The following is a 25316-nucleotide window of genomic DNA, read 5'->3' as shown; positions in this document are numbered from 1 at the left end:
GCAACAGTATTATACACTGTTTTGTTTGGTCAGTGAATATAAAAAGGGGGACAGGCTTCTTTGAATGTCCATCCTGTTAGTGAAATTTTGATACTTTTGATACATTTTAAGGATGATATAACCTCATTTTTGTTAACACAGTATCAGATTCTGCATTCTTAATATATTCTCAAACATTACCTGTAGCTTGTATTAAGATTGTCAGAATTTCGAAAAACCCATAATAACTCCATAAAATATGGGGGACTACATCTGTAAACAGGTTATCAAATTTTATTAAATATTATATAGATACAAAATGATCAGAACCAATGGGTTGACGGAACTGCAAGATATAAGTATATATTTTCATGTTACACGGTATGAACAATGAGGTACTTGAAGTATGACCACAAGGATACTAAAATGTCCCAAATTCTCCAGTGAAAATGCCAGAAACACAGTGCAGGGTAATTAATAGTATATTTGTATCTTTTTTTTAGCTTTTCAGCTAAGTCTCCTGGTAAATTTTGCCGGGGAAGGTTCTACCAAAGACATAAAATTGTGATCTGTATGACACTAACCCTACATCATTACAACAATGTCCCACTATCTTATCATTACTAAAATTCCTTGGCTATTAAATTGCACTGGAAACTGGACATATCTATGAACAGGTGGAAACAACTGGGACGTTGTATAAGATAAAATATGTACATATACAAGTAAACAGGCTGGGATGAAAAAGGAAATATTAAGCAGTCACTCTTCTTCATCTTCACTGTCCTTCATTGAAATCCCCTGGAGTCCTCCCCTATCAGACACAGCCATTGTAGCCTCTTCCATAGTTAAACGGTTGTGAATAGTCTCATATGTCTTATTATTTAATGTGCCATCCAGCACTCCCTGCAGCCTGAAGTCTCTGTAGATTTTCTGTACGAAAGAGAGGAAAAAGAGTATCACACATTTGACTTGCATGTCATAGCATGTTTACATCACATTTCTCACTATATTTACAGTGTCCAAAGTCACAGTAACACTTTGAAAAGGAGTAACATAAATAAAATATTTGTGCAAAAACCCACCAGAGAGCACTATACGGCCTGTAAGCTGTAATTTACTGTATGCAACACCTGTACTGTTTGTAAGCATCAATAAGATGATGACTGTATGAATCTCTCTATTCATATGATCTATATTTCACTATATACACTTCTCTTGAAGTCCAGACATACTGACTGTATATAAAGACTAAAAAGGGAGATCTTGAGGTCCAGAGATATGTAAAGAATAAAAGGAAATCCATTCCCTTGGGACATGGGAATATCAGCTCTTGCTACCAAATACTGCACTTTGTAGAAAAGCAGACTTAGGACATCTTAGAACAAGGCTAGGACTGCACAGCGACATTACATTTAATGACTGTCAATTGTGTCGACATACTGCGACTGCAAACAAATTAGGTTTTGATTGCAGGTCACAAGTTGCATGCGACTTATCTACAATATAGTTGTATTTTTACAGCCAAATCACAACTCTAAAATAGTTTCTTATCAGCAAATTGCAGACAAGTCGCACAAGGAAGATTGGTTTTACAACTTTTCTGACACTTGCTGAACGGCAACGTATTGCTCTGTAGCCCCAACCAAAGGCTCTCATAATCATCCAAAGAATGTCAAAGCAAACTTAGAATTTTTCCATAACATCATAACACTGATTTAGTGGCCTCGTACCACCACATTTGCTCTGCCAGGGGACCTCCTACATTATAGGCAAATTTTAAAAAGTGAAAATTGGTGGGAAACTGAGTTTACTCTGTAAATATCTTCTATCCTCTTTCTGTACTGTATTACGTGTTACTCTCATGCTATGGACAAATGTTTAATTCAGCTATCATGTTCACATATTAAGTGAAGAATAAATTGCCTATGCCTTTAAAAAGAAGTCTGTTGTATGTTTATGGGTTTATATACATTATTGGTTATTCCAGCTTTTTATAAGTTTTTAAATCCCCCTGCAGGACCTGTAGAGTCAAACATACTTACATGTTCCCTGCTACTTGGTTCCGGCAGCCACAGTCCACTGGTCTGTTTGCTGCACTCTGATCCTCAGATATAAACTTCCAATATGGACGGGATCATGTACTTTGATATAGTCAATGAATGGCTGCAGTGGTAACGTGTCCCCCGTGTTGGCACTTAGCGATAAATAAGTGGGTTTTGGGCTACAGTTTGGGCACTCTGTCTGTAAAATGTTCAGAGTCACTCATCTATTGAGTGTTACCGGAATTATTATATATTTTTGAGGGTAGTCATGAAAGCTCAAGTTCAAGTACAGATTTATATTTAGAAACTCATAAAGTCTAAAGAATTCTGTTGACCAGACATAGCTGTTATTCTGAAGACTGAAGTGTACAAAGAGGACAACCTCCAACAGAGCACAGGAATTGCTTAGTCAATGTTTTAATGACCTAATTCCACTTATGGAAGTCTTATGTCTTAAGTGTTTTTTTCACTTCAGCAAATAGCATTTATTACGTAGAGAAAGATAATATAAGACAGTTACTAATATATTGTGATTGTCCATATTGCTTCCTTTGCTGTCTGGATTCATTTTTCCATCACATTATACACTGCTCGTTTCCATGGTTATGACCACCCTGCAATCGAGGAGTGACGGCTGTGCTTGCACAATAAAGAAAAAAGCACCAGCCTATGTGCATTCCTACGGTCCTGACCACCAGAGGCCGCAGCTTTTTCCTAAAGTAATAGTCAAACATGCAACCCCACAATTCTATCTAATGTCTGAAAAGATGAATTCACAAACATTCTTAACCTGTTAGGTACTTAAGGACACAAGGCGTACCTGTACGCCCTGTGTAGTTCCAATCACCGCCGCCCGGCGGGCGGTGATCAGAACAAGGTGCCTGCTCAAATCATTGAGCAGGCACCTTGGGTCAATGCCCGGTCAATTCAGACCTGCGGTTTGCGGCTTTTACTGGAGGTTGCGGCGGCGGTGGGAGGTGTCCCTGTGCGGCTGTAAGGGGGACCCGATGGAATGGAAAGCAGCATGATGCCTTCCTTAGGCATCGGCGCTGCCTTCCGGTGACAAGCCTGTGTATTACTCATACAGCCAATGCATTGCAATACAGAAGTATTGGAATGCACAGTAAAGGGGATCAGAGCCCAAAGTTGAAGTCCCAAAGTGGGACAAAAAATAAAGTGAAAAAAAAAGTGAAAAAAATAAAGATCCCCCCCAAAAATTTAAAGTTTAAAGTAAAAAAAACAACAAACAACAAAATTTCCCCCAAATAAAGTAAAAAAAATAAAAATAGGGAAAAAATAGAGACATATTAGGTATCGCCGCGTCCGTATCGACTGGCTCTATAAACATATCACATGACCTAACCCCTCAGATGAACACTGTAAAAAAATTAAAACTGTGCTAAATGAACAATTTTTTTGTCACCTTACATCACATAAAGTACAACAGTAAGCGATCAAAAAGGCGTATGTCCACCAAAATAATACGTAATATTAAGCGATTAAAAAGTCATACGCACCCCAAAATAGTGCCAAACAGTCATCTCATCCCGCAAAAATCATACCCTACCCAAGATAATCGTCCAAAAACTGAAAAAACTATGGCTCTCAGACTAGGGAAACTCTAAAACATGATTTTTTTTTCATTTAAAAAAAGATATCATTGTGTAAAACTTACATAAATAAAAAAATAGTATACATATTAGGTATTGCCGCGTCCGTGACAACCTGTTCTATAAAAATACCACATGATCTAACCTGTCAGATGAATGTTGTAAATAAAAAAATAAAAAACGTTGCCAAAACAGCTATTTCTTGTTACCTTGCCTCACAAAAAGTGTAATATAGAGCAACCAAAAATCATATGTACCCTAAACTAGTACCAACAAAACTGACACCCTATCCCATAATTTCTAAAATGGGGTCACTTTTTTGGAGTTTCTACTCTAGGGGTGCATAGGGGGCTTCAAATGGGACATGGTGTAAAAAAAAAACGTCCAGCAAAATATGCCTTAAAAAAACCGTAAGGCACTCCTTTCCTTCTGTGCCCTGCCATGTGCCCTTACAGCAGTTTACGACCACATATGGGGTGTTTCTGTAAACTACAGAATCAGGGCCATAAATATTGAGTTTTGTTTGGCTGTTAACCCTTGCTTTGTAACTGTAAAAAAAATATAAAAATGGAAAATCTTCCCAAAAAGTGAAATTTTTAAATTGTATCTCTATTTTCCATTAATTCTTGTGGAATACCTAAAGGGTTAACGACGTTTGTAAAATCTATTTTGAATACCTTGAGGGGTATAGTTTCTAGAATGTGGTCATTTTTGAGTGGTTTCTATATGCAAGTCTCACAAAGTGACGTCAGAACTGAACTGGTCCTTAAAAAGTGGGTTTTTGAAAATTTCTGACAAATTTCAAGATTTGCTTCTAAACTTCGAAGCCTTGTAACATCCCTAAAAAATAAAATATCATTCCCAAAATGATCCAAATACGAAGTAGACATATGGGGAATGTAAAGTAATAACTATTTTTGGAGGTATTAATATGTATTACAGAAGTAGAGAAATTTAAAACTTAAAAATTTGCAAATTTTTCCACATTTTTGGTAAATTTGGTATTTTTTTATAAATAAAAAAGATTTTTTTTTTTACTCTATTTTACCAGTGTCATGAAGAACAATATGTGACGAAAAAACAATCTTGGTTCACCACAAAGTGACACTGGTCAGATTTGCAAAAAATGGCCTTGTCCTTAAGGTGACATATGGCCGTGTCCTTAAGGGGTTGTCTGGGCTTTTACTATTGATGACCTATCCTCAGGATAGGTCATCGATATCAGATTGATGGGTGTCAGACACCCGGCACCCCCGCCGATCAGCTGTATGAGGAGACGGTGTGCATAGTGCACATGTTCCTGCCCAGTGCTGCTGTCTATGCAAAGACCAAAGACTGCTGCAGAGGACAGGAAGATACGGGAGACAGCACATGTGCACTGCGCGCGCCGTCTCCTCATACAGCTGATGGGTGGGGGGCTGAGTGTCCGACACCCGCCGATCTGAAATTGATGACCCATCCTGAGGATAGGTCATCAATAGTGAAAGTCCGGACAACCCCTTTAAAATTAAGCCATTTTGTTTCTAACAGGGCTGCCTTACAATGAAAAACTCTTGGACACTCAGCTGGTTCCAAGAAGAAGGCTTCTTAACAGCTCTGCTGATGCAAGTGGCAATAAGTGAGTTATGGCGAGTTTTATGTTTGACATTTTAATCTGTAGTGTTTCATGTTTCCTGAAAAGTTATACAGGAAAAAGTAATTTGGAACATTGGGGGAGATCTATCAAGACCAGCATTTTCTGTGCTAGTCTTGATATCCCCTATGCTGCTGCATGATGCTCCTAATTTATGACGAGGTGCGGCCCTCGTCATAAAATAGGTGCATCCCCCGGCAGTCTGTGTGCCTATACAGAAATCTACGACAGCTCAGAAATTTTGGGCCTCGGTTGCTCCAGAAAGCTGGCGTAAATGAAGATAAATTTGTTGGGGTTACTAGCGATGCCCACTTCCCACCCTTGACAGCCCTCTTTCAGAAAAGTGGCAAGGGTGGCGTAAAAGCCGAGAGATGTGACAATTTTTTACAAAGTTGCAAACTCACAGTTTGCAATTTTTTAATACCACTTTTCAGGCGCAAGGGAGATGATAATCTCCCCCAGAATGTCAAGTCATCAAATAAGCCTCTGAATAAGCTGTAAAAAATCTTACATTTTCAATACAACAAAAACAAACCAGATATGGGTATTTTGCTAATTTATTATTAAAAGTCACCTATGAAGCAGTATAGAAAAACAAAACGTAATGTTATACTGCTAACCTATCAACCAGCAGCAGTACTGCCAACCAAATAAATTCTGAACAACCTATCTAAAACAGCCAACATTTTCTTACAAATTGCCCATAAGGTATGAGAAAGATTGCAAGTGATACATATTTATAGCTGAACATACTGATATGAACTAATTACCAGCATGTAACATGAGCTATAAAATGATGATAATTACAAATCAGTGATCTGCTCAAGTACTACCAGCCTCTAAAAAAAATCATGTACACATCTATTTTTTTTCATGGCCACTGGAAAAATCGCTCTCACTTAGGTTACATGCACACGACAAAAAATTTTTTAACAGCCATCACACGTCCATTTTAAGACCAATGGTAGTCTATGAGGTTATTAACACGGCAGTCTTTTTGACGGACGTAAAAAAAATAGTGTTCTATCCTGTCCATTTTTCACTGACAGGCTGACCCCATACAATTGAATGGGTCAATTTTTAACGTCCGTTTTTTAGAAAGGCATCAGTGAAAAAAAGTCCATTTTTAACGGACGTATTTTTTTACTGTCGTGTGCATGTAGCCTTATAGTGTTGTGTGTAGGAATTTCTGGACGTTTGACAACCCTGAAAAGCAGAGGCAAGCACAATACACTTCAAAGCGAGGTTGATGTTGGTATTCCAGATATCCTAGAGTGTAAAATATTTAGAGTTAACTATAAGGAGCTTTCCAATTAATCCACTGCAAAAGAGTTGTCAGAACCAGATCTTATGCAAAATTAATTAGAGTTCATGCAACTTTTTGGTTCAAAAACATTTGTAACCACATTTCCAGAGTGAAATGATTACTGTATAGTGAAATGAACATTTCAATATTCTACAATAATAGTACATAAAAAAAATTTAAACTGATGAAAAGATTCATACAATACTTTCAGTTCCAAACACAGTTTGCTCTGCATGCAAAACCACAGTCATAATGGTATTTATAAGTTGAACCTGCTTATAAAGACTCCAGAAATATCTTTGCAATAGCGATAAGAATGGTATTGTGCTAAATTATATAGAATAAATGTAATGAAAACTAAAATCATGATAACCATTACCAGTCATCTGGTTTCCAACATGTTTTCCTTATATTGCATTGTCAAATCCATGGCTAGATCTGATTTTAATATATTTGGGCATCATGTACAATAACTGTCCCAGAACAAAGGCTCCTATGTGATGAGCTAGAAACATGAAGTGGTAAAGGGAAAATATAGAAAAAAACTAACTCTGAAATATATACATTTGTTTTGCAATAAAAGGCCCTTTAAAAATAAAAAGCCACACCGCATGGCACAAAACTAAACAAACTGTTTCTATGAATTTTTTTTTAGTGGTGAAAAACACAGCAGAGTAAATTTGTGTTAAGGGGGTTCTCTAAAGATATGTTTTTTTTTTTTTTTAAGAAAGGCCCCAATTTGTCATATACGATAAATGCAAACTTCCTTGAATGTAAGGCATATTGTAGACATTCTGCAAAAGTACCTGGTACTATATAATACTTATCTTTCTTTTTTTCTCAAGTTATTTATTATAAGAAAGCACATAAAAATATATTATTAGAAAATACATACAACATTATTATAAGAGACATATTGTATAATGTTATTATAAAAAGTGACAACGTTATTAAAAGAAGATATTTAACGTTACTTATCATAAGAAGAAACATGCATTATAAAGACTGATGTTTGAACTTTTATAAAAGATTCTTGGTCATTTCTGTATCATATCCAGACTGTTTAAGGACACTTTGCATCAAAATGACAGGAGAATATGTGTATCAGGCAATTAACCTATTCTGCCTATTTTTGTCTGCATGCTCCACATCCCCTTAACTCTATGTGCAGGTGTGGTAATACGGTCTATAAAAGGGTCATTTTAAAAATTGGTGGGTGCCTATTAGACTTCTAATGAAATGCATTGACATGGATAATAGAATACGGTGTAACTTCTTATTTCTATACATTCTCCAAAGGGGGGGGGGGGGGGGGGCACTCAGCTGAGGGTAATGAACACTATTTCAAGTATTTAATTTGGTTGCCAAAGGTTGGAGCATTCATATTGTATACCATTTGCACACTTTTACCTCGTGGTATTAATTACACATTTAATAAGAGGCACACTCGGCGAATAGCTTACCTTCACAATCTTGATGATGGTTTTTAACTGATACACATGGAGCTGAAGGTCTAATCTGTCTGCCAGCCACACACATATGACTTTAACAGAGCTGCTATACCATAGCTGTAAAAAGAAAGCAAAAGACTCTGTAGTATTCATTTAACAGATACGGTAATGACTGCTAATGAAACACTCTGAAATGATGACAGGCCAGCTCTTGAAGTCAATAATGCTATAATTTCCTGATAAGGGAACTGTATGTTTTGCCAGGAAATCAAGCAACCTGACCTGGATTGTTCTTTATGTGAATTAGCACTAACTGTTCTGCTTCCAAGCTGTAACATTCATTAAAAACTGTTTTGCACTTTGCAGCCAGCATTAGTCAACCATGGATATTAAAAGCGGCTACTAGAGCTATGAGAGGTGAAAACACACACTTAAAACATGGACAAGGGCCATGATGACCTGCAATTACAAGACTGCGTATTGATTATAGAGCAGACCCATGCAGATAACCATGTAATCACTGAATAAATCGCACGTATCATGACACTCAAGTTAATGATCATTGTAAAACGACTGCCTTTGTTGATTATTATCCATCTATATAGCATCTGTATCTCTCATATCTATCACTACCTTTATTTTTATATCCGTCTACCCACATATTTATCTATTACGCTATAATTATGTTCTGATGTCCCAAAATGGGGCTATTTCATTGCACTTTAAACCCGTGATAAATTCTAGAAGACTCCTATGTTCATTTTGTTCTAAAGGTTGAACAAAAGCTTTGTAGTGAAACTGGAAAAGCGAAGGATGTGATCCTGTTAAGAAGTAAGAGATTACATTTATTGAGATCTCCTGTTCCTGCCCTGTTCGTAGGGAGCCTCTCCACAGGAAAGGGGTTTAAGTCCTTTCCTAAAGTAATTTCCTGCTTCTTATCAATGTGTTGAGAAGTGTAAATAGGAAAAACATTGTGTCTTCATACGGAAGATGAACAATAAAGTGCATAAAACTGAGGCGTAAAGTGCTTGCTGTGATGCTTTCCGTAACTAAATGGCAATTTTTATAAAAACTTCAATATTTTACACGTGTATATTCAGAAAAGAAAATGTCACGCCTTTATGACATTTTAACAGAATATTCAGTCATACCAGATAATGCCCTACAATGTTGACTTGATGTCTGTAGGCTGTACTAGTGTATTGGAAACACTTTTACATATTATCTATATTTTATCCAGGAGATCATGTTACTAGTTAAACCAAACAACTGCATTCACTATGCAGTTATTCGCATCAGAAATGTATTTGCCACATTATTCTCTGTGCAAATTTAGAAATAGAATCTCATTTTTATCTTTTATGAAATTCTAATCCCTTTTGCCCACTCGTCAAGTCTAAATTAGGACTGGATAATTTCATAAGGAAGCTGGATGGCACAAGAAAAAATAAGAAAAGTGGGGAAAAAACCAAACATTCTAATCTATAAAATGATCAGCTATAGTGCCCTCTCCGGAAAGCACAAACCATCATTCTCAGGGAGATGAAATACTTCCGACGAAGACAAAAAAATGACACATTAATTTTGAAACATTATAAATGAAACCAGCATATGATGTACATAACGTTATAGCAGTGTTGGCTCTCAAGCAAGAGGTCTGCTTTTCATTCCGTGAACAACTAGTTAATTGTTTATCAGCAATTTTACAAATCACACAATACAGAAAGCTAAGCAATCTGTAGTGTTTGAACAACATTCATCCTCCTGCAATGTATTGGAGAAAGAGAAAAAGAAAGAAAGAAAATGGTATTGTTTTATATCTTATTCATAGCACATCACGCTCTTGTAAGGGCATGCATTATTTTCCTGACAAGTAAAAATAAGAGGAAAGGAAAAGCGAGGGTTGATTCTGTGAGACCCTTGTATTTATTCACACTTATTGTGCATGACTGTAGACTGGTAAATCATATTAGCAGCCTGTCTCCCCATCAAGCTGCTACTTGCTTTCCAGCCCTGCAAAGGTTCAACAAATCAACAGGAGCACGGAAAACAGAACATCAGTCTAATCTAGTGTTTAAGGTGAAGTTTTCAAACCCAATCTAAGAGAATCTTTAGAGCAACCAACAAGCTGAACGGCTCAGAAGGTGGTATTGACAATGAAATAGGGCTGAAATATTGAGAAACGCAGCGCTTGTGCATTTTAATAACACATAGGTCAACAAGGACACAGCTCCCTCGGAGCCAATAGTTGCCACCAACTATGGAAATTGCCACACCAAGACTACGAACGCTTTCAGTTCATCAGCTTTCTTAAACAGTTCATCAGCTTTCTTAAACACTGTAAGCCCCCTTGGTGGACCTTTAGTCTTGAATTAACAAATCAAAGCCATGGAAAAGGGTGCAGTCTGAATGGCTAGCATTGATCCCCAACTGTGCTCAGCACTGCAACAGGCACTGAAAAACTCTCTGTCTATTGTGGCCAGAAATTGACAAGCCTCCTCTCTTAAAGTAGTACATCTGAGCCAGGCTGGATCCACACAGCTGTAAAGGGCTCCACTCTCAGGACACAGGGGAAGCAACAATAGAACAAGCATGAGCTCTTTGTCACTACCAGACTCTGCAATTTTCTAACAAGGATGTGAGTTGTTTCTTTCTAGTGCCTCTGAATAGAGATTTAGCAACATACCGTGCTACCCCCCCCTCCCCTGTACATGTATAAAGGACACAGCTAAGGAATGTCCTGCTCCACTGCCTACTGAAAATACTAAACATTTCACATTCAGCATATGATCAGTGGCAGACTGCGTCATGTTCAGAATGATTCAATTACAAGCAGCAGTTATCTGGACAGGAGCGCCTTAGCTTTTTACTGTGTGAAAATACATGTATTCGGCAATTTGACTGCAGGAATAATTAGGGTTCTAATGTGATGCTTGTAACTCCTCGTCAAATCACATGGCAATCATGTTGATGTTTATATGACTTAAGTTGTAGGAAAGCTGTGATTAGGAGCTGTTACATATCTTTAGTCAAGATCACTGACAAATCTGGATGAAGTAGTCTTGACTACAACTGCATACACTGATAGCTGCACAGCAGCAAATCTGTTCAACCCTAAAGGGGGATTAAAACTGCAGAGCTCAAGTCACAGTTAAAATAAATATGTGTGTGTGTGTGTGTGTGTGTATATATATATATATATATAGTACAGACCAAAAGTTTTAATAAAGGGGAACTGAAAAAATTAGTAAAATGAGTAAAATACAATAATAAAAAACAAATGGTCTCCGAAGGTGTACATAGCCTTTAATACCTGGATAGTTGAGTGGATCCGCAGTTGGCTGGGAGATACAGTATATATATATATATATATATATAATAACACACCCATCTTTCTGCATAGTACCTGTCTCCAAAACAGCCTCTGGCAGCGCTACAGACCACCCATATGTGCCAGTGACATCACCAGGCTCAGTGCTAGGCAGAAGTCTCCACTTAGCACAGTGATGCGAAGCCCGGCATTGGAGCAAGGAAATGTAGTCTGTAAATAAAGAGTGACTTATAACCAAGAATCGGCCCTGAACCTGGAAAACCTCTTGAAAAACAGAACACATAGGGAGAAATTTAGGGGAATATTTGAAGTAAGTTTTGCTCATCTAAGTTGGTGTACTTTATGCCACATTTATCAAATGTCACATGTTTTATAAATTTGTTTTATCCTTAAACCCAGTGGCGCACCTACAGGGGGGATCCAGGTGGTCTGGACCCCCCCTAGAACAACCAGCTCATATATATTTTTTAATCCCTCAGGGCAGCACCCCCGATCACCACAGGTGGCGCGGCCCTGGTTCTAGTTGCCGGCGGGCTTGGGGGGGCAGTAGAAGATGAGCGCTTCTATTGTGGAATTGCTCATCTCCATATTCATTTGTATCGCCGTCCTCAGGGCAGCGATACAGATGACTGAGGCCTATCAGAGGCTGGCTCGGGCAGCGAGATGATGTAATTATCATTGCGCCGCCTGAGCCGGGCAGCACACAGCAGGGACACAGGCCGGAAGAGGCCTGCATCGCATCACTGCTGATGAAGGTAAGTATTATTTTTTTTTATTTTTTTTTGGGGGGGGGGCGGGGGGGGGGAGCTGGCATTATGGGGGCATCTGGCATTTCTTACAGCCCCATTTTTTGGGGGGTGGCACTCTGGGGGCATTTATTTCTTGCCCATTTTGGGGGGCACTATGGGGGAATTTCTTACTGGCACATTGGGGGAGAGAACTACTATAGGGGCATCTGCTGGGGGCACTAAGAAGGGGAACTTTTATACTGGCATACATTATGGGGCCATTAGCTCAACTGCAGGCATTAAGCGGGGGTATTTCATGTACTGTCATATTATAAGGAGAACTATTACTACTAGGCGGGTATTATAGGGAGCTTTACTACTACTGGGGGGGTATGAGGAACATGATCACTAGTATGGGCACTATAGGGGCATTATTACTACTAAGTGTGCTCTGGCAGATAATTATTTCTAGTGGTGGGAATTTGGGGAGGACTGCTACTTTGGGTGGCACCCTGGCACAGTATCAGCTTAGCACAATTATTTTTGGGGGACATTATCTTTATACTAATAATGTCTGGGAGGAGTTATTTTTTAGAGCACCGAATGCCAATAATTGTTGAAGGGGGCACTATCTGTGTGGTAGTAGTACAGTCCTGATCAAAAGGTTAAGACCACTTGAAAAATGGCAAAAAATCATATTTTACATTATTGGATCTTAACAAGGTTCCAAGTAGAGCTTCAACATGCAACAAGAAGAAACGAGAGTGAGACAAAACATTTTTTGAGCATTCAATTAATTGAAAATAACGATTAAACTGAAACAGGCTGTTTTTCAGCTGATCCAAATTTTAGGATCTCTACTTGGAACCTTGTTAAGATCCAGCCATGCTAAATATGATTTTTTGCCATTTTTCAAGTGGTCTTAAACTTTTGATCAGTACTGTATTTCCAGGGGGACTGTTTCTGCAGTATAGTATTGGGGGTGGCAGGAAAGGGTGTTCAGAATATGTGAAGATGATGGAAATGTGGGAAACTAATGTCTGTTTGTCAATCTCTGCAGAGATAAGAGATGGCTGAAAAAGCATCATGGCGGTCTGGTCTGAATAGAGAAGATGAGGAAAGAGAACGTCTACAACAAAGGTGACATCGCTGGATGTAAGAGGTATGTTGCGCTATGTAGGAGAGGAGATGCTCCGGTTCCTCCCCCTGCCATTTGCAGAAGGAGGATTCAGAGCTGGGTGAGTACGGCCAAAGGGGGCAACAGGCCACGGGCGGGTGGCAGATGGTGGGGGAACCACAAGCCTTGAGCAGGATCTGGGGAGGGAGGAGAGCGGAGGAGCTTCCTGGCTGTAGCCTGCTATTGTCTATTGCAGTGTTTCCCAACCAGTGTGCCTCCAGCTGTTGCAAAACTACAACTCCCAGCATGCCTGGACAGCCTTTGGCTGTGCGGGCATGCTGGGAGTTGTAGTTTTGCAACAGCTGGAGGCACACTGGTCTATTGTATGATGTGAAGCAGGCAGTGCAGCCAGGGCAGGCCCCCCCCCTCTGTATGATGTGTAGAGACAGGCCTCAACAATAGAATTTCAGCTGTACAGTGTTTGTTGGGAGGGCTACTTTTAATAATGGGCAGGGCTACAATTATTGCGAGTGCCTTTTTTCACTCCTACAGAGCTTTCAGAAATGGCCAGGCAAAAGAATCAGCGCGACACGATGCGTGCCGCATTTTTAAATATGAAGGGGGCTTTGAAAAATGGGAGGGCAAAAGAATTGGCACAGCGCGCTACACGTGCCACCTTTTTTGCCTTTTGGACCCCCCTGCTTAAACCTAACACTTTTGTCTAGAAAAGCTACTCCCATTTTCCTACTTCACCCTTCTACTGGATTGAGAGTGACACTTCGCTCGCTGAAAAAACTCTCTGGTATAAGTACATAATAGAATGCATTTTGGAGCATTCTGTTCTCTTCAGTTACGTTTTGTCCCCATTGACAATGAATGGGGACAAAACGGAAGCGTTTTTTCCCGGGATTGAGACCCTAGTGTGAACGTAGGCTCAAGGGGTCGCAATCACAGACTTCTCCTCTGACAACGGGGATCAAGTCCAAAAGGTGCTTTATTTTGTCACTTTAGCACCAGCAGACACAAACATCAAAAATAAACACCTGCCTGTCTGGATTCTACCTAATACACGTGTTGTCTCTACCTAACCTATAGAGCACCGTTCACACATGGGATTAGATCCAGCTTCCTCAGCCATATATGGTCCAGCAGCCTCCAGGCTGTGACCACACGAGCACCCTTGGGGGGAGATGGACCAGAAGTCCTCCCGACTCTGACCGTGTGACCATCTTTCCGTAGGTGCCGCTGGGGCCCCAAAACTTTACAAAGCCTCGTAACCCCCAGCCTTACTGGCTGAGACCACACAGAGCCCTCTCAGGCTTTCTCAGCCTTTCTTCCTCCGAGTCATACACAGGGGGTTGTTTTTTTTTACCTCCTTGATTACATCAGCAAGCCTCATCTGCGATCACCTCCAGCAAAAGACAATACATGTAGTGGAAGGGTGTGGACTGGCAGATCCCACTACCAAACCTATCCCCCAGTACACATGAAATCCAGCCCAGAACAATATCTAGACAAAACTGTCTCAGCAAACTACACTTTGCTGAACCCACTGCAGCTTTCTGGATTTCAGTTCAGCTAAGGTATATGGGTGGGATATACACGCCTCCCAGCACTTGTACTGTACACATCACCACATACTGTAATCGGCATGTTTGGTACCCAAACCCGAACTTCTTCACAGAAGTTCGGGTTTGGGTTAGGTGTTGTGTAGATTTTTATTATTTTCCCTTATAACATGGTTATAAGAGAAAATAATATCATTCTTAATACAGAATGCTTAGTAAAATAGGGCTGGAGGGGTTAAAAAGAAATAGTTAACTCACCTTAATCCACTTGTTCGCGCAGCCAGGCTTCTCTTCTTTCTTCTTCTTTGCTGTGCAGGAGGAAAAGGACCTGTGGTGACGTCACTGCGCTCATCACATGGTCCGTAACATGATCCATCACCATGGTGATGGATCATGTGATGAACCATGTGATGAGCGCAGTGATGTCATCAAAGGTCCTTTACCCAGGTCCTGAACACAGAAGAAAAGCCGGGCTGCGTGAACAAGTGGATTAAGGAGAGTTAAAAAAAATTTTTAACCCCTCCAGCCCTATTTTACTAAGCATTCTGTATTAAGAATGCTATTGTTTTCCCTTATAACCATGTTATAAGGGAAAATAATAATGATCAGGACCCCATCCCGATCATGTCCTAGCAAACATGCGAGAAAATCGCACCGCATCCGCACTTGCTTGCGATTTTCACGCAGCCCCATTCACTTCTATGGGGCCTGCGTTGTGTGAAAAACGTACAAAATAGAGCATGCTGTTATTTTCACGCAACGCACAAGTGATGCGTGAAAATCACTGCTCATGTGCACAGCCCCATAGAAATGAATAGGTCCGGATTCAGTACGGATGCAATGTTTTCACCTCATGCATTGCACCCGCGCGGAAATCTCGCCCGTGTGAAAGAGGCCTAGGGGTTTTGGATATTTAAGTTCCTGCAGTACAGATTCCTCAATACACACATTTTACATTGTCTAAAAGTCAGAAATCTCTCACTGTGTCACACATGACAGAGGGGGTAAATAAATATAGTATCTCTGCATCTAAAAGCAAAAAAAAAACAAAAAACTGTGCTGATAATGAATTAGACACTAATCTGATCAGGGATAATTTTGAATGAGAAAATTCAGTCTCATACAAAAATCACAACTCAGACCCCTTCTGTAGAAAGTCTTACAAAAATCAGTTTGCTGTTTTGATACGGGAACGATGTAAACATACAGAAAAACAAGCGCTTCTTTAACTCAAGTTCTTGGTGGTTTTCAGGAGAAAGCACAATCCTTTGCATAATTAAAGGAGCACTAAAAAGCTTGGGTGGAAACCTAACAACTGTCAGCAAATCTGAGCAATACTTAGCTTTTGAATTGCCGTTCTACTTTTCTCATGTCTTTAAAATGGTTTTCTATGGTGAGGACATTTTTCTTGATTAGTCACAGCTAATTAGTGTTCTGGCTTAGACAAGTAATCAGAAATGTCAGGGTTGTAAGGCTACATCCCCCTAATCCTTTGATAATAATTTACCCTCCTGGGAGGGCTTCAAGCTGTGGTAAATAGTGGCTGACAATAAGGCAAAATTAGGTGGGCAGTAGACCATTAGGATAGAAAAATAAGAAGCACTACCAAAACCCGCTGAGCACCAACAGGCTACTAACTATCCTGCCAGACGAGGTGCCTGTTTAAGCCTGTATTGTTAATTAGCAGATTCTACCAGACCTGCCACACATGGCCAGGTGCATCATGCAAAGATGTGTATTTCTGGGGCCATGCCAAATGATAATTCTGCGCAGAGATCACATTTCAAGGTACTTATTCAGAAATGCACATACTTTTCAGCCATTATAAAGAACAGGGATAGTGAATATTCCTCAACATATTGACTTGTTGCATTCCGTTATGGAAATTAAGTGCACTCGGATTGGATTTCATGGATCTCAATTAGCTAACAAATCTATATAATACACCGCCTTTGGGTGTCCTACAAAAAGGCATAATATAGCACAAACATTTTGGCATGTTTTTAAACTTTTTGAGCTTGATGAAACCGGCACAGTACATGAAATGATTCATTGTAGACTGTGCTTTTACCAATATATAGGAAAATTAAACTTTTAAAAATTGTAACTGCTGAAATACATGAGCTGACTAATGTCAGCTGTCAAAGGGTTAAGAAAGGTCTTTGATTACAGTTGTTTAACCCTCCAATGCTGATTGTGTCAATAAAGGGAGGGGGTTCAGGTGGAACTCCAAATCACTATTTCTTTATTGATGGCATTTATATAGACTTTGGTTTTCTGGGTCCTAAAAAGGGATATTAGGTATTATATGCTGACACGTAGAGGAAAAAAAAACTACATTAAAGAGGACCTTTCACCGATCCTGACATTGTGAACTAAGTATACAGACATGGAGAGCGGCGCCCGGGGATCTCGCTGCACTTACTATTATCCGCTCCATTCTCCTGCTATGCCCTCCGGTATCTTCGGTCACTAAGTTATGGTAGGCGGAGATTTCGGTCACTAAGTTATGGTAGGCGGAGTCTGCCCTTGTTCTGCTCTAGCGCTGGCCAATCGCAGCGCAGAGCTCACAGCCAGGGAGGTTATTTTCTCCCAGGCTGTGAGCTCTGCAATGCGATTGGCCAGCACTACAGCAGAAGAAGGGCAGACTCCGCCTACCATAACTTATTGACCGAAGATACCGGAGGGCATAGCGGGAGAACGGAGCGGCGCCCAGGGATAATAGTAAGTGCAGTGAGATCCCCGGGCACCGATCTCCGTGTATATATACTTAATTCACAATGTCAGGATCAGTGAAAGGTCCTCTTTAAGTGAATGTTAATAATAAAGTTACAGAAAATACAACAAAAAGAGCTAAACTGAAAAAAATACAGTAAATAATATATAAATGAGAGAACTTTTTTTCTTCAATTATTCTCATAATAAAAGGTAATATAAATTAAATATTTGCTTACAAATACTCCAAACTGGGATGTAAAAAAACTAACAAAAACAGTCAAACAGCAAATGTGCAGTGCTACTGAGTGGGAGGAGACAAAAATGGAAAAAAAAAAAATCTAGCACTTAAAGCAGGTCTGTCACCAGGATCAACCCTATTAAACCATACAAACTGGCTGGTAGGGCTCAACATGCTGATTAAAACAATACTTCTCTTTTGTCTGTATGCTAAACAGCTGCAGAGATATTAGCATTTGTATTCATATACAAATGAGCAATTGGAGCACCAGGAGGAAAGGCTGAATCATTTGAGCACTGCTTTGTAACACCGACTGTGCTCTGCATACTTTGATTGACAGAGCTAGACTTGCTGAGGACAGAGCTGTATCCTCGCATCTACATAGCATATATACTCTGTACTACAGCTTCAGCACACTGAGATCTGCTCAGAAAGTGAATATACACATTACTGCCAGTTATATGTGATAGCTTACAAAAATAGAAAAAACATGCAACTCTATGTGGTAAGAAACTATTAATATTTATTGTTTAATTATTTTTATTACGGAAGTCATATATAAAGCAGCAGCACATCTGACATACAATAATTCCGACAAATTGATATCAAAATACATATAGACTACTGTATAGGACGTTGAAATTGTACATCATGACTCTGCAATAACTTCTTATCGAGTAGATAATGAAATGACAACTATTCCATAAAACAATAACACTTAAGACGACAACGACACCAAGACAACAAGGGAAGGGAAACACAAGAGGTAACACTATGTAAGGCCTCATGCATGTCCGTTGCGCCATTTTTCGTGATTTTCTGCGTCAGAGCGAATTTCATAATGCAGTTCATGCAAAATGTTGCTGTTCGTCTGGATGACACCTCTTCTCCTGCTACTGCAGGGGTGCTAGTCACTGCTACCCCTGCAATACCCACACCTGTGAATCTGGATTTGTGTGCTGCTCGTGTGCAAATCCCTCTGCCATCACGCTATGGTGGAGATCCAAAAGCCTGTTGTGGATTCCTGAACCAGTGCCTGATCCACTTTGAGTTGCATGGGCAGAAGTTTCCCACTGAGCAGTCCAAGGTTGCCTTTATTGTGTTCCTGCTGTCTGATGAGGCTTTTGCTTGAGCAAATCCTATTTGGGAACATGGAGGTCCAGAGACCACTAATGTGCAGTCTTTCCTGGCTACCTTCCGGCTGGTCTTTGAAGAGCCCGGCCGAACGTCCTCTGCTGCATCAGCACTGCTGCGTCTACATCAGGGTTCCTTGTCTGTGGGTCAGTACGCCATCCAGTTTTGTACCCTGACTCCCGAAATTGTATAGAACAATGAGGCTCAACTGGCAGTGTTATGGGTGGGCCTTTCTGATCGGATTAAGGATAAATTAGCTAGTCGTGACCTCCCATCCACATCTTCATGCTGAGCACCACAGTTACTCACATTTGACCAGTGCAGCACCAAATTAAATTCCACACCTACAGCAGTGCCGACCATACTCTATACACTTTACAATGCAAATAGAGCACCTTCGATTGTCTGACCAAGAACGTTTACACCACAAAGCAGAGAACCTGTGTCTGTATTGTGGAAGCAAGGCCCACTTTGTGCATAATTGTCCACAGAAGCCAGGAAACGCAAATGTCTAGGATCAATTGGAGAGGTGTCTCTGAAACTTTCAGTTCTGGTGACTCTCTCACAAGGGAGTCACACTGTCTGTGCCTGCATACTTGGACTCCGGGTCAGCCGATAACTTCATTCAGCAAGCTCTGGTCCATCAGTACTGGCTCCCTACCCTCCATCAAGAAAGGCCTCTGTCAGTGGCTTCCGTAAATGGTCTGTCACTTCCTGAACCTGTGCTTTCTGTTACTATGCCCCTTAAGTTGTAAATAGGGGTTTTGCATTCAGAGATGATCTCCTATGTGCTGCCAGCATCCGTGAATACGGTTATCCTTGGTCTTCCCTGGCTGTCTCAGCACAATCCAGTTCTGGACTGGCACTCCGGTCAGATTTTGTGTTGGGGATCATCCTGTCAGTCCACCTGCTTATTGAAGGTCTGACCTGCTTCCTCGCCTACTGTAACTGTAGACCTGCCTGGACTTCCGCAGCAGTATGCCAGTTTTGCAGATGTCTTCAGTAAGAAAGAGGCAGAGACCCTGCCTCCTCATCGTCCATATGATTGTCCGATTGACCTTCTGCCTGGTGCCACTCCTCCTCGTGGTTGAGTCTACCCACTCTCACTTCCCGAGACGAAGCGTTGTCTGATTACGTCAAGGAGAATCTCAAGAGGGGGTTTATCCGGAAATCGACTTCACCAGCCGTTGCCGGGTTCTTCTTTGTGCAGAAAAAACATGGATGCTTATGGCCCTGTATCGACTATTGAGGTCACGGTCAAGAATCGATACCCTCTTCTGCTAATCTCCAAACTCTTTGACAGGATCCGAGGAGCTAAGGTCTTCACAAAATTAGACCTGCCCTGCGCATACAACCTTATTTGCATTCGAAAGGGCGAGGAGTGGAAGACTGCTCTATGTCTGCATAATAGTGTACGTGGACGATATACTGATTTATTCTCCAGATTTGACCACTCATCGGAAGCATGTACGTTTGGTTTTACAGTGGTTAAGAGAGAATCGACTTTATGCCAAATTTGAGAAATGCATCTTTGAAAAATCGACCGTACCGTTCCTCGGACACATTATCTTGGATACCGGGTTGCAGATGTATCCTGAAAAATTTAATGCAGTAATGGACTGGTCCCTCCCACTGGGTCTTCATACTATACAGCTCTTCCTTGGATTTGTTAATTTCTATTGTCAGTTCAGTTCATCCCTGACATATTCGATTTTCGCTCTTACTAAGAAAGGGGCGAATGCCATAGTCTGAACTTCTAACGCTGAAGCCGCCTTCGTCCAATTGAAGAGGTCCTTTGCTTCTGCACCTGTTCTGCGTCATCCCGATGTCTCCTGCCAATTCTTTTTAGAAGTGGATGCCTCCTCCATAGGAGCAGTGCTGTTTTACTACAGAAAGATTCCAAGGGCAAGATGTTTACATGTAGATTTTTCTCCAAGCTCTTCTCCCCTGCTGAAAGGAATTACTTTATAGGAGATAGAGAGCTTCTGGCCATAAAACTTGCCTTGGAGGAGCAGCGTTATCTATTGGAGGGGGCTCAGCATCCGGTGATAATCTTCACCGACCACAAGACCCTTACATTACCCTTATATCTGCAGACGGCCCAGCATCTGAACCCTCGCCAAGCCAGATGGACACTCTTCTTCTCCCGTTATGATTTTGAGCTTCACTTTCGCCCAGCCGAGAAGAACATCAAGGCAATGCTCTGTCTCGGTCATTTGACTTCTCCGACCAGCAGGAGGAGCCCCAGTACATTGTAGATCCTGCTCGCTTGATAGTGGCTCCTGTCCTGGTAAAATACATCCCTCCCGTGAAGACATTTGTGCCATCTGCCAAGAGAAAACGTATTCTAGCTTGGGGGCACAACGCCAAACTGGCTGGTCATCCAGGGATCCGCAAGACCACAGAACTTTTGTCTAGCCACTACTGTCCCACACTGTCTAAAGATGTCACTGATTAGGTGTCTGCCTGCACGTCTGTGCTCAGAATAACGTCACCAGGACCAAACCACCCAGGTCTATTGTTACCTCTTCCTGTTCCTGATGCCCCATGACAACACATTGCTATGGACTTTGTTAAAGATCTGCCCTCTTCTGCCGGATGTACAGCTATCTGGGTGGAGTTGGACCAGTTCTCCAAGATGGCGCACTTAGTTCCTTTGGCTGGACTGCCCTCGGCTGATGAACTTGCTAAACTGTTCATGAAACACATATTCCACTTACATAGTCTAACTTGGCATATTGTTTCCGATCGTGGAGTCCAGTTTACCTCTAAGCTCTGGAGAGTTCTTGGCCGACTGCTTGAAATTGAGCTGGACTTCTCTTCCGGTTATCATCCCCAGGCCAATGGGCAAGTAGAGCGGGTCAATCAAATATTAGAGAACTATCTCTGGGATTTTGTTTCAGCCCAACACGACAACTGGGTACAATTGCTACCTTGGGCTGAGTTCTCCTATAACAACCACTCTAGTGAGTCTACTGGATCCTCTCCATTCTTTGTAGTTTATGGACAACACCCTCGTACTCCTCTCCCTGTTCCTACATCTTCTGGGGTACAAGCTGCGGATTCTTCTTTTAGGGATTTTTTTTAGATTTGGCGTGACACCGAGGACTGCATCAACAAAACGGTGACTCGCATGAAAATGAATGCAGACAAGAGAAGAAGAAAAATGCCTCAGTTCTCTTCAGGAGATAAGGTATGGCTCTTCTCTAAAAATATCCACCTTAGGGTTCCCAGTTTTAAAGTTTGCTCCTAGGTTCATTGGACCCTTTGAAGTATTGAGGAGGATCAACGAAATTACATATAAGTTACGTCTGCCTCTCTCTCTCTCTGCGTATTCCTAATGCCTTCCACGTGTCCTTACTAAAACTTCTTGATGGCTCCTTCTACTCCAACTCCGGTATCTGGAGATTCTGACAAGATATTTGAGGTCAAAGACATCCTAAACATCAAGAAGCGTGGCAAGAAGACCTACTATCTTTTTGATTGGAAAGGCTTTGGTCCTGAGGAGAGGTCTTGGGAACCAGAGGAGAACATTCCTACTCCGAACTTGGTAAAAAAGTTTCTGTCTCGTTGCCAGTGCTTCCCCATTCACCGCTGCAGTCCTAGACTCTGTCCGTGTAGGTACTGTTGTTCTGGGATCCGCTTCACAGTTTCCTTTCAGCCCTGGCCGCAGCATGTTTGCTGCTTGTTCGACTGCAGCACTTCCTTAAGGGCTGACGCGTGTCACTTCCTGTGCTTTATGGATTAGATCATGTGACCTCACTGACCAATCCTAGACCTCCTGCACATATATAAGTGGCTCAGCCATTGTGTCTATGGCCCATGGTGGCTCCTGTAAAGCATATCTCTAAGTGCATGATGCCCCTAAGGAAGCATGAAATTAAGCTTCAGAAATGTCTTTGTGAGGATCAGTAGAGAAGAAAGCCAGTAAAAGACAAATGTTAATACACTTGCGGTGGAAGCTGTAAAATTAATTAAATGCGCACATTTACAATTTATATTATGAAAAGGAGCATCTATTTTCAAATTATTAGCATACCATATATTATGCCTACTATATTTTAAAATCTAGTCAGACGCTCAAGTGACTTGACAACATATTATTTAGCTTTTAAGCTAGAATACTAGGTAACACATACCTACTCATTGTAATTCAACAAGTTACGGCCACATAATTGTCTGAATATAAAACACTATAATCCATTCTGAGCCAGTCTCCTACAAGATAAATTCACAGTTGGAGTAATCCACATCCTGCAAATCTGTGTTTTGCTCCTTTCCTACTTCATGTTCACACATTATAAGACAGGAAACATTTGCTGATAAATTTGTTGCAGGTCCAAATCAAAGCAGAAATTGTTAATATGGTTTTGCTCTCCTGTAAAAATGCCAGCTGGATGGATATGTTATTTTTATACCCCACAGGGCATCAAAGCTTTCACAACAATTATTTTCACACATTAAAAAACTGAATATTAATACAAATTAAAACTGATTGTGAATGTTATTGCTAAATTTAATAGGATTTTTCCCATACATATACATTGAAATTGTGATATGCACTATTTCAGAATGGCTACCTTATCACACTGTCCGTTCTGTTGAGGCGTCTGGTTTATTTTGCCATTGACTGGCATTGCAAAAACTAAATCTGTCAGTATCATGTTTTTATAAAGGACTACAAAAGTTGGGAAGACTGCAATTTTCTATCCACTCAATAAACCACTTCTTTTTTTTTTCTTTTACAATTGAAGTCAAGGCACTGTGTTGCATCTTTTTTTATTTATAAAAAAAAAAGAAAAGAAAAAAAAAGGTCACTTAAATAAGTTTGACAAATTGACACAACGTGATGTAAACATAACCTAAGACATACTACACAGCTTCTTGTATATAATTTATTCCCTGTTCAACAAATGGGATTGGTTGTCTATATCTGAATAGATGGACAAAAAGTGGAATTTATTCATTTTCCATCCATAAGTGGTGTGATGCAATAAATATACAGTGGATATAAAAAGTCTGCACACCCCTGTTAAAATGTCAGGTTTCTGTGCTGTAAAAAAATGAGACAAAGATAAATCATTTCAGAACTTTTTCCACCTTTAATGTGACCTATAAACTGTACCACTCAATTGAAGAACAAATTAAATATTTTAGGTGGAGGGAAAAATAAATAATGTGGTTGCATAAGTGTGCACACCCTCTTATAGCTGGGGATGTAGCTGTGTTCAGAATTAAGCAATCACATGTAAAACCATGTTAAATAGGAGTCAGCATACACCTGCCATCATTTAAAGTGCCTCTGATTAACCCCAAATAAAGTTCAGCTGCTCTAGTTGGTCTTTCCTGAAATTTTCTTAGTCACATCCCACAGCAAAAGCCATGGTCCACAGAGAGCTTCCAAAACATCAGAGGGATCTCATTGTTAAAAGGTATCAGTCAGGAGAAGGGTACAAAAGAAATTCCAAGGCATTAGATATACCATGGAACACAGTGAAAACAGTCATCATCAAGTGGAGAAAATATGGCACAACAGTGACATTACCAAGAACTGGATGTTCCTGCAAAATTGATGAAAAGACGAGAAGACAACTGGTTTGGGAGGCTACCAAGAGGCCTATAGCAACACTAAAGGAGCTGCAGGAATATCTGGCAAGTACTTGCTGTGTAGTACATGTGACAACAATCTCCCATATTCTTCATATATCTGGGCTATGGGGTAGAGTGGCAAGACGAAAGCCTTTTCTTACGAAGAAAAACATCCAAGCCAGGCTACATTTTGCAAAAACACATCTGAAGTCTCCCAAAAGCATGTGGGAAAAGGTGTTATGGTCTGATGAAACCATGGTTGAACTTTTTGGCCATAATTCCAAAAGATATGTTTGGCGCAAAAACAACACTGCAGATCACCAAAAGAACACCATACCCACAGTGAAGCATGGTGGTGGGAGAATCATGCTTTGGGGCTGTTTTTCTTCAGCTGGAACTGGGGCCTTAGTTAAGCGAGAGGGAATTATGAACAGTTCCAAATACCAGTCAATATTGGCACAAAAGCTTCAGGCTTCTGCTAGAAAGTTAAACATGAAGCGGAACTTCATCTTTCAGCATGACAACGACCCAAAGCATACATCCAAATCAACAAAGGAATGGCTTCACCAGAAGAAGATTCAAGTTTTGGAATGGCCCAGCCACAGCCCAAACCTGAATCCAATTGAATATCTGTGGGGTGATCTGAACAGGGTTGTGCACAGGAGATGCCCTTGCAATCTGACAGATTTGGAGTGTTTTTGCAAAGAAGAGTGGGCAAATCTTGCCAAGTCAAAATGTGCCATGCTGATAGACTCATACCCAATAAGACTGAGTGCTGTAATAAAATCAAAAGGTGCTTCAACAAAGTATTAGTTTAAGGGTGTGCACACTTATGCAACCATATTTTTATATTTTTATATTTTTTCTTC

At 40.5% G+C, this 25316-nt stretch overlaps 1 protein-coding gene across 5 annotated transcripts in view; it reads right to left on the bottom strand.

The window, feature by feature from the left end:
- Nucleotides 1-265: 265 nt before the first annotated feature.
- Nucleotides 266-25316, bottom strand: part of CADPS2 (calcium dependent secretion activator 2) — a 605828-nt gene continuing 580777 nt past the window's right edge. For all 5 annotated transcript variants that reach the window (XM_044280279.1, XM_044280275.1, XM_044280277.1 and 2 more), the window contains 2 exons: nt 8037-8141; nt 266-912 (listed from right to left, as the gene is read on the bottom strand). In XM_044280279.1, coding sequence (XP_044136214.1) covers nt 742-912; nt 8037-8141 — 276 coding nt within the window. In that variant the 3' untranslated portion in view covers nt 266-741. The remainder of the gene's footprint in view (nt 913-8036; nt 8142-25316) is intronic.

The sequence above is a fragment of the Bufo gargarizans genome, chromosome 2 (genome assembly GCF_014858855.1).
Source record: "Bufo gargarizans isolate SCDJY-AF-19 chromosome 2, ASM1485885v1, whole genome shotgun sequence".
Taxonomy (NCBI): Eukaryota; Metazoa; Chordata; class Amphibia; order Anura; family Bufonidae; genus Bufo; species Bufo gargarizans.
This window is presented reverse-complemented; position numbering and strand designations above follow the sequence as displayed.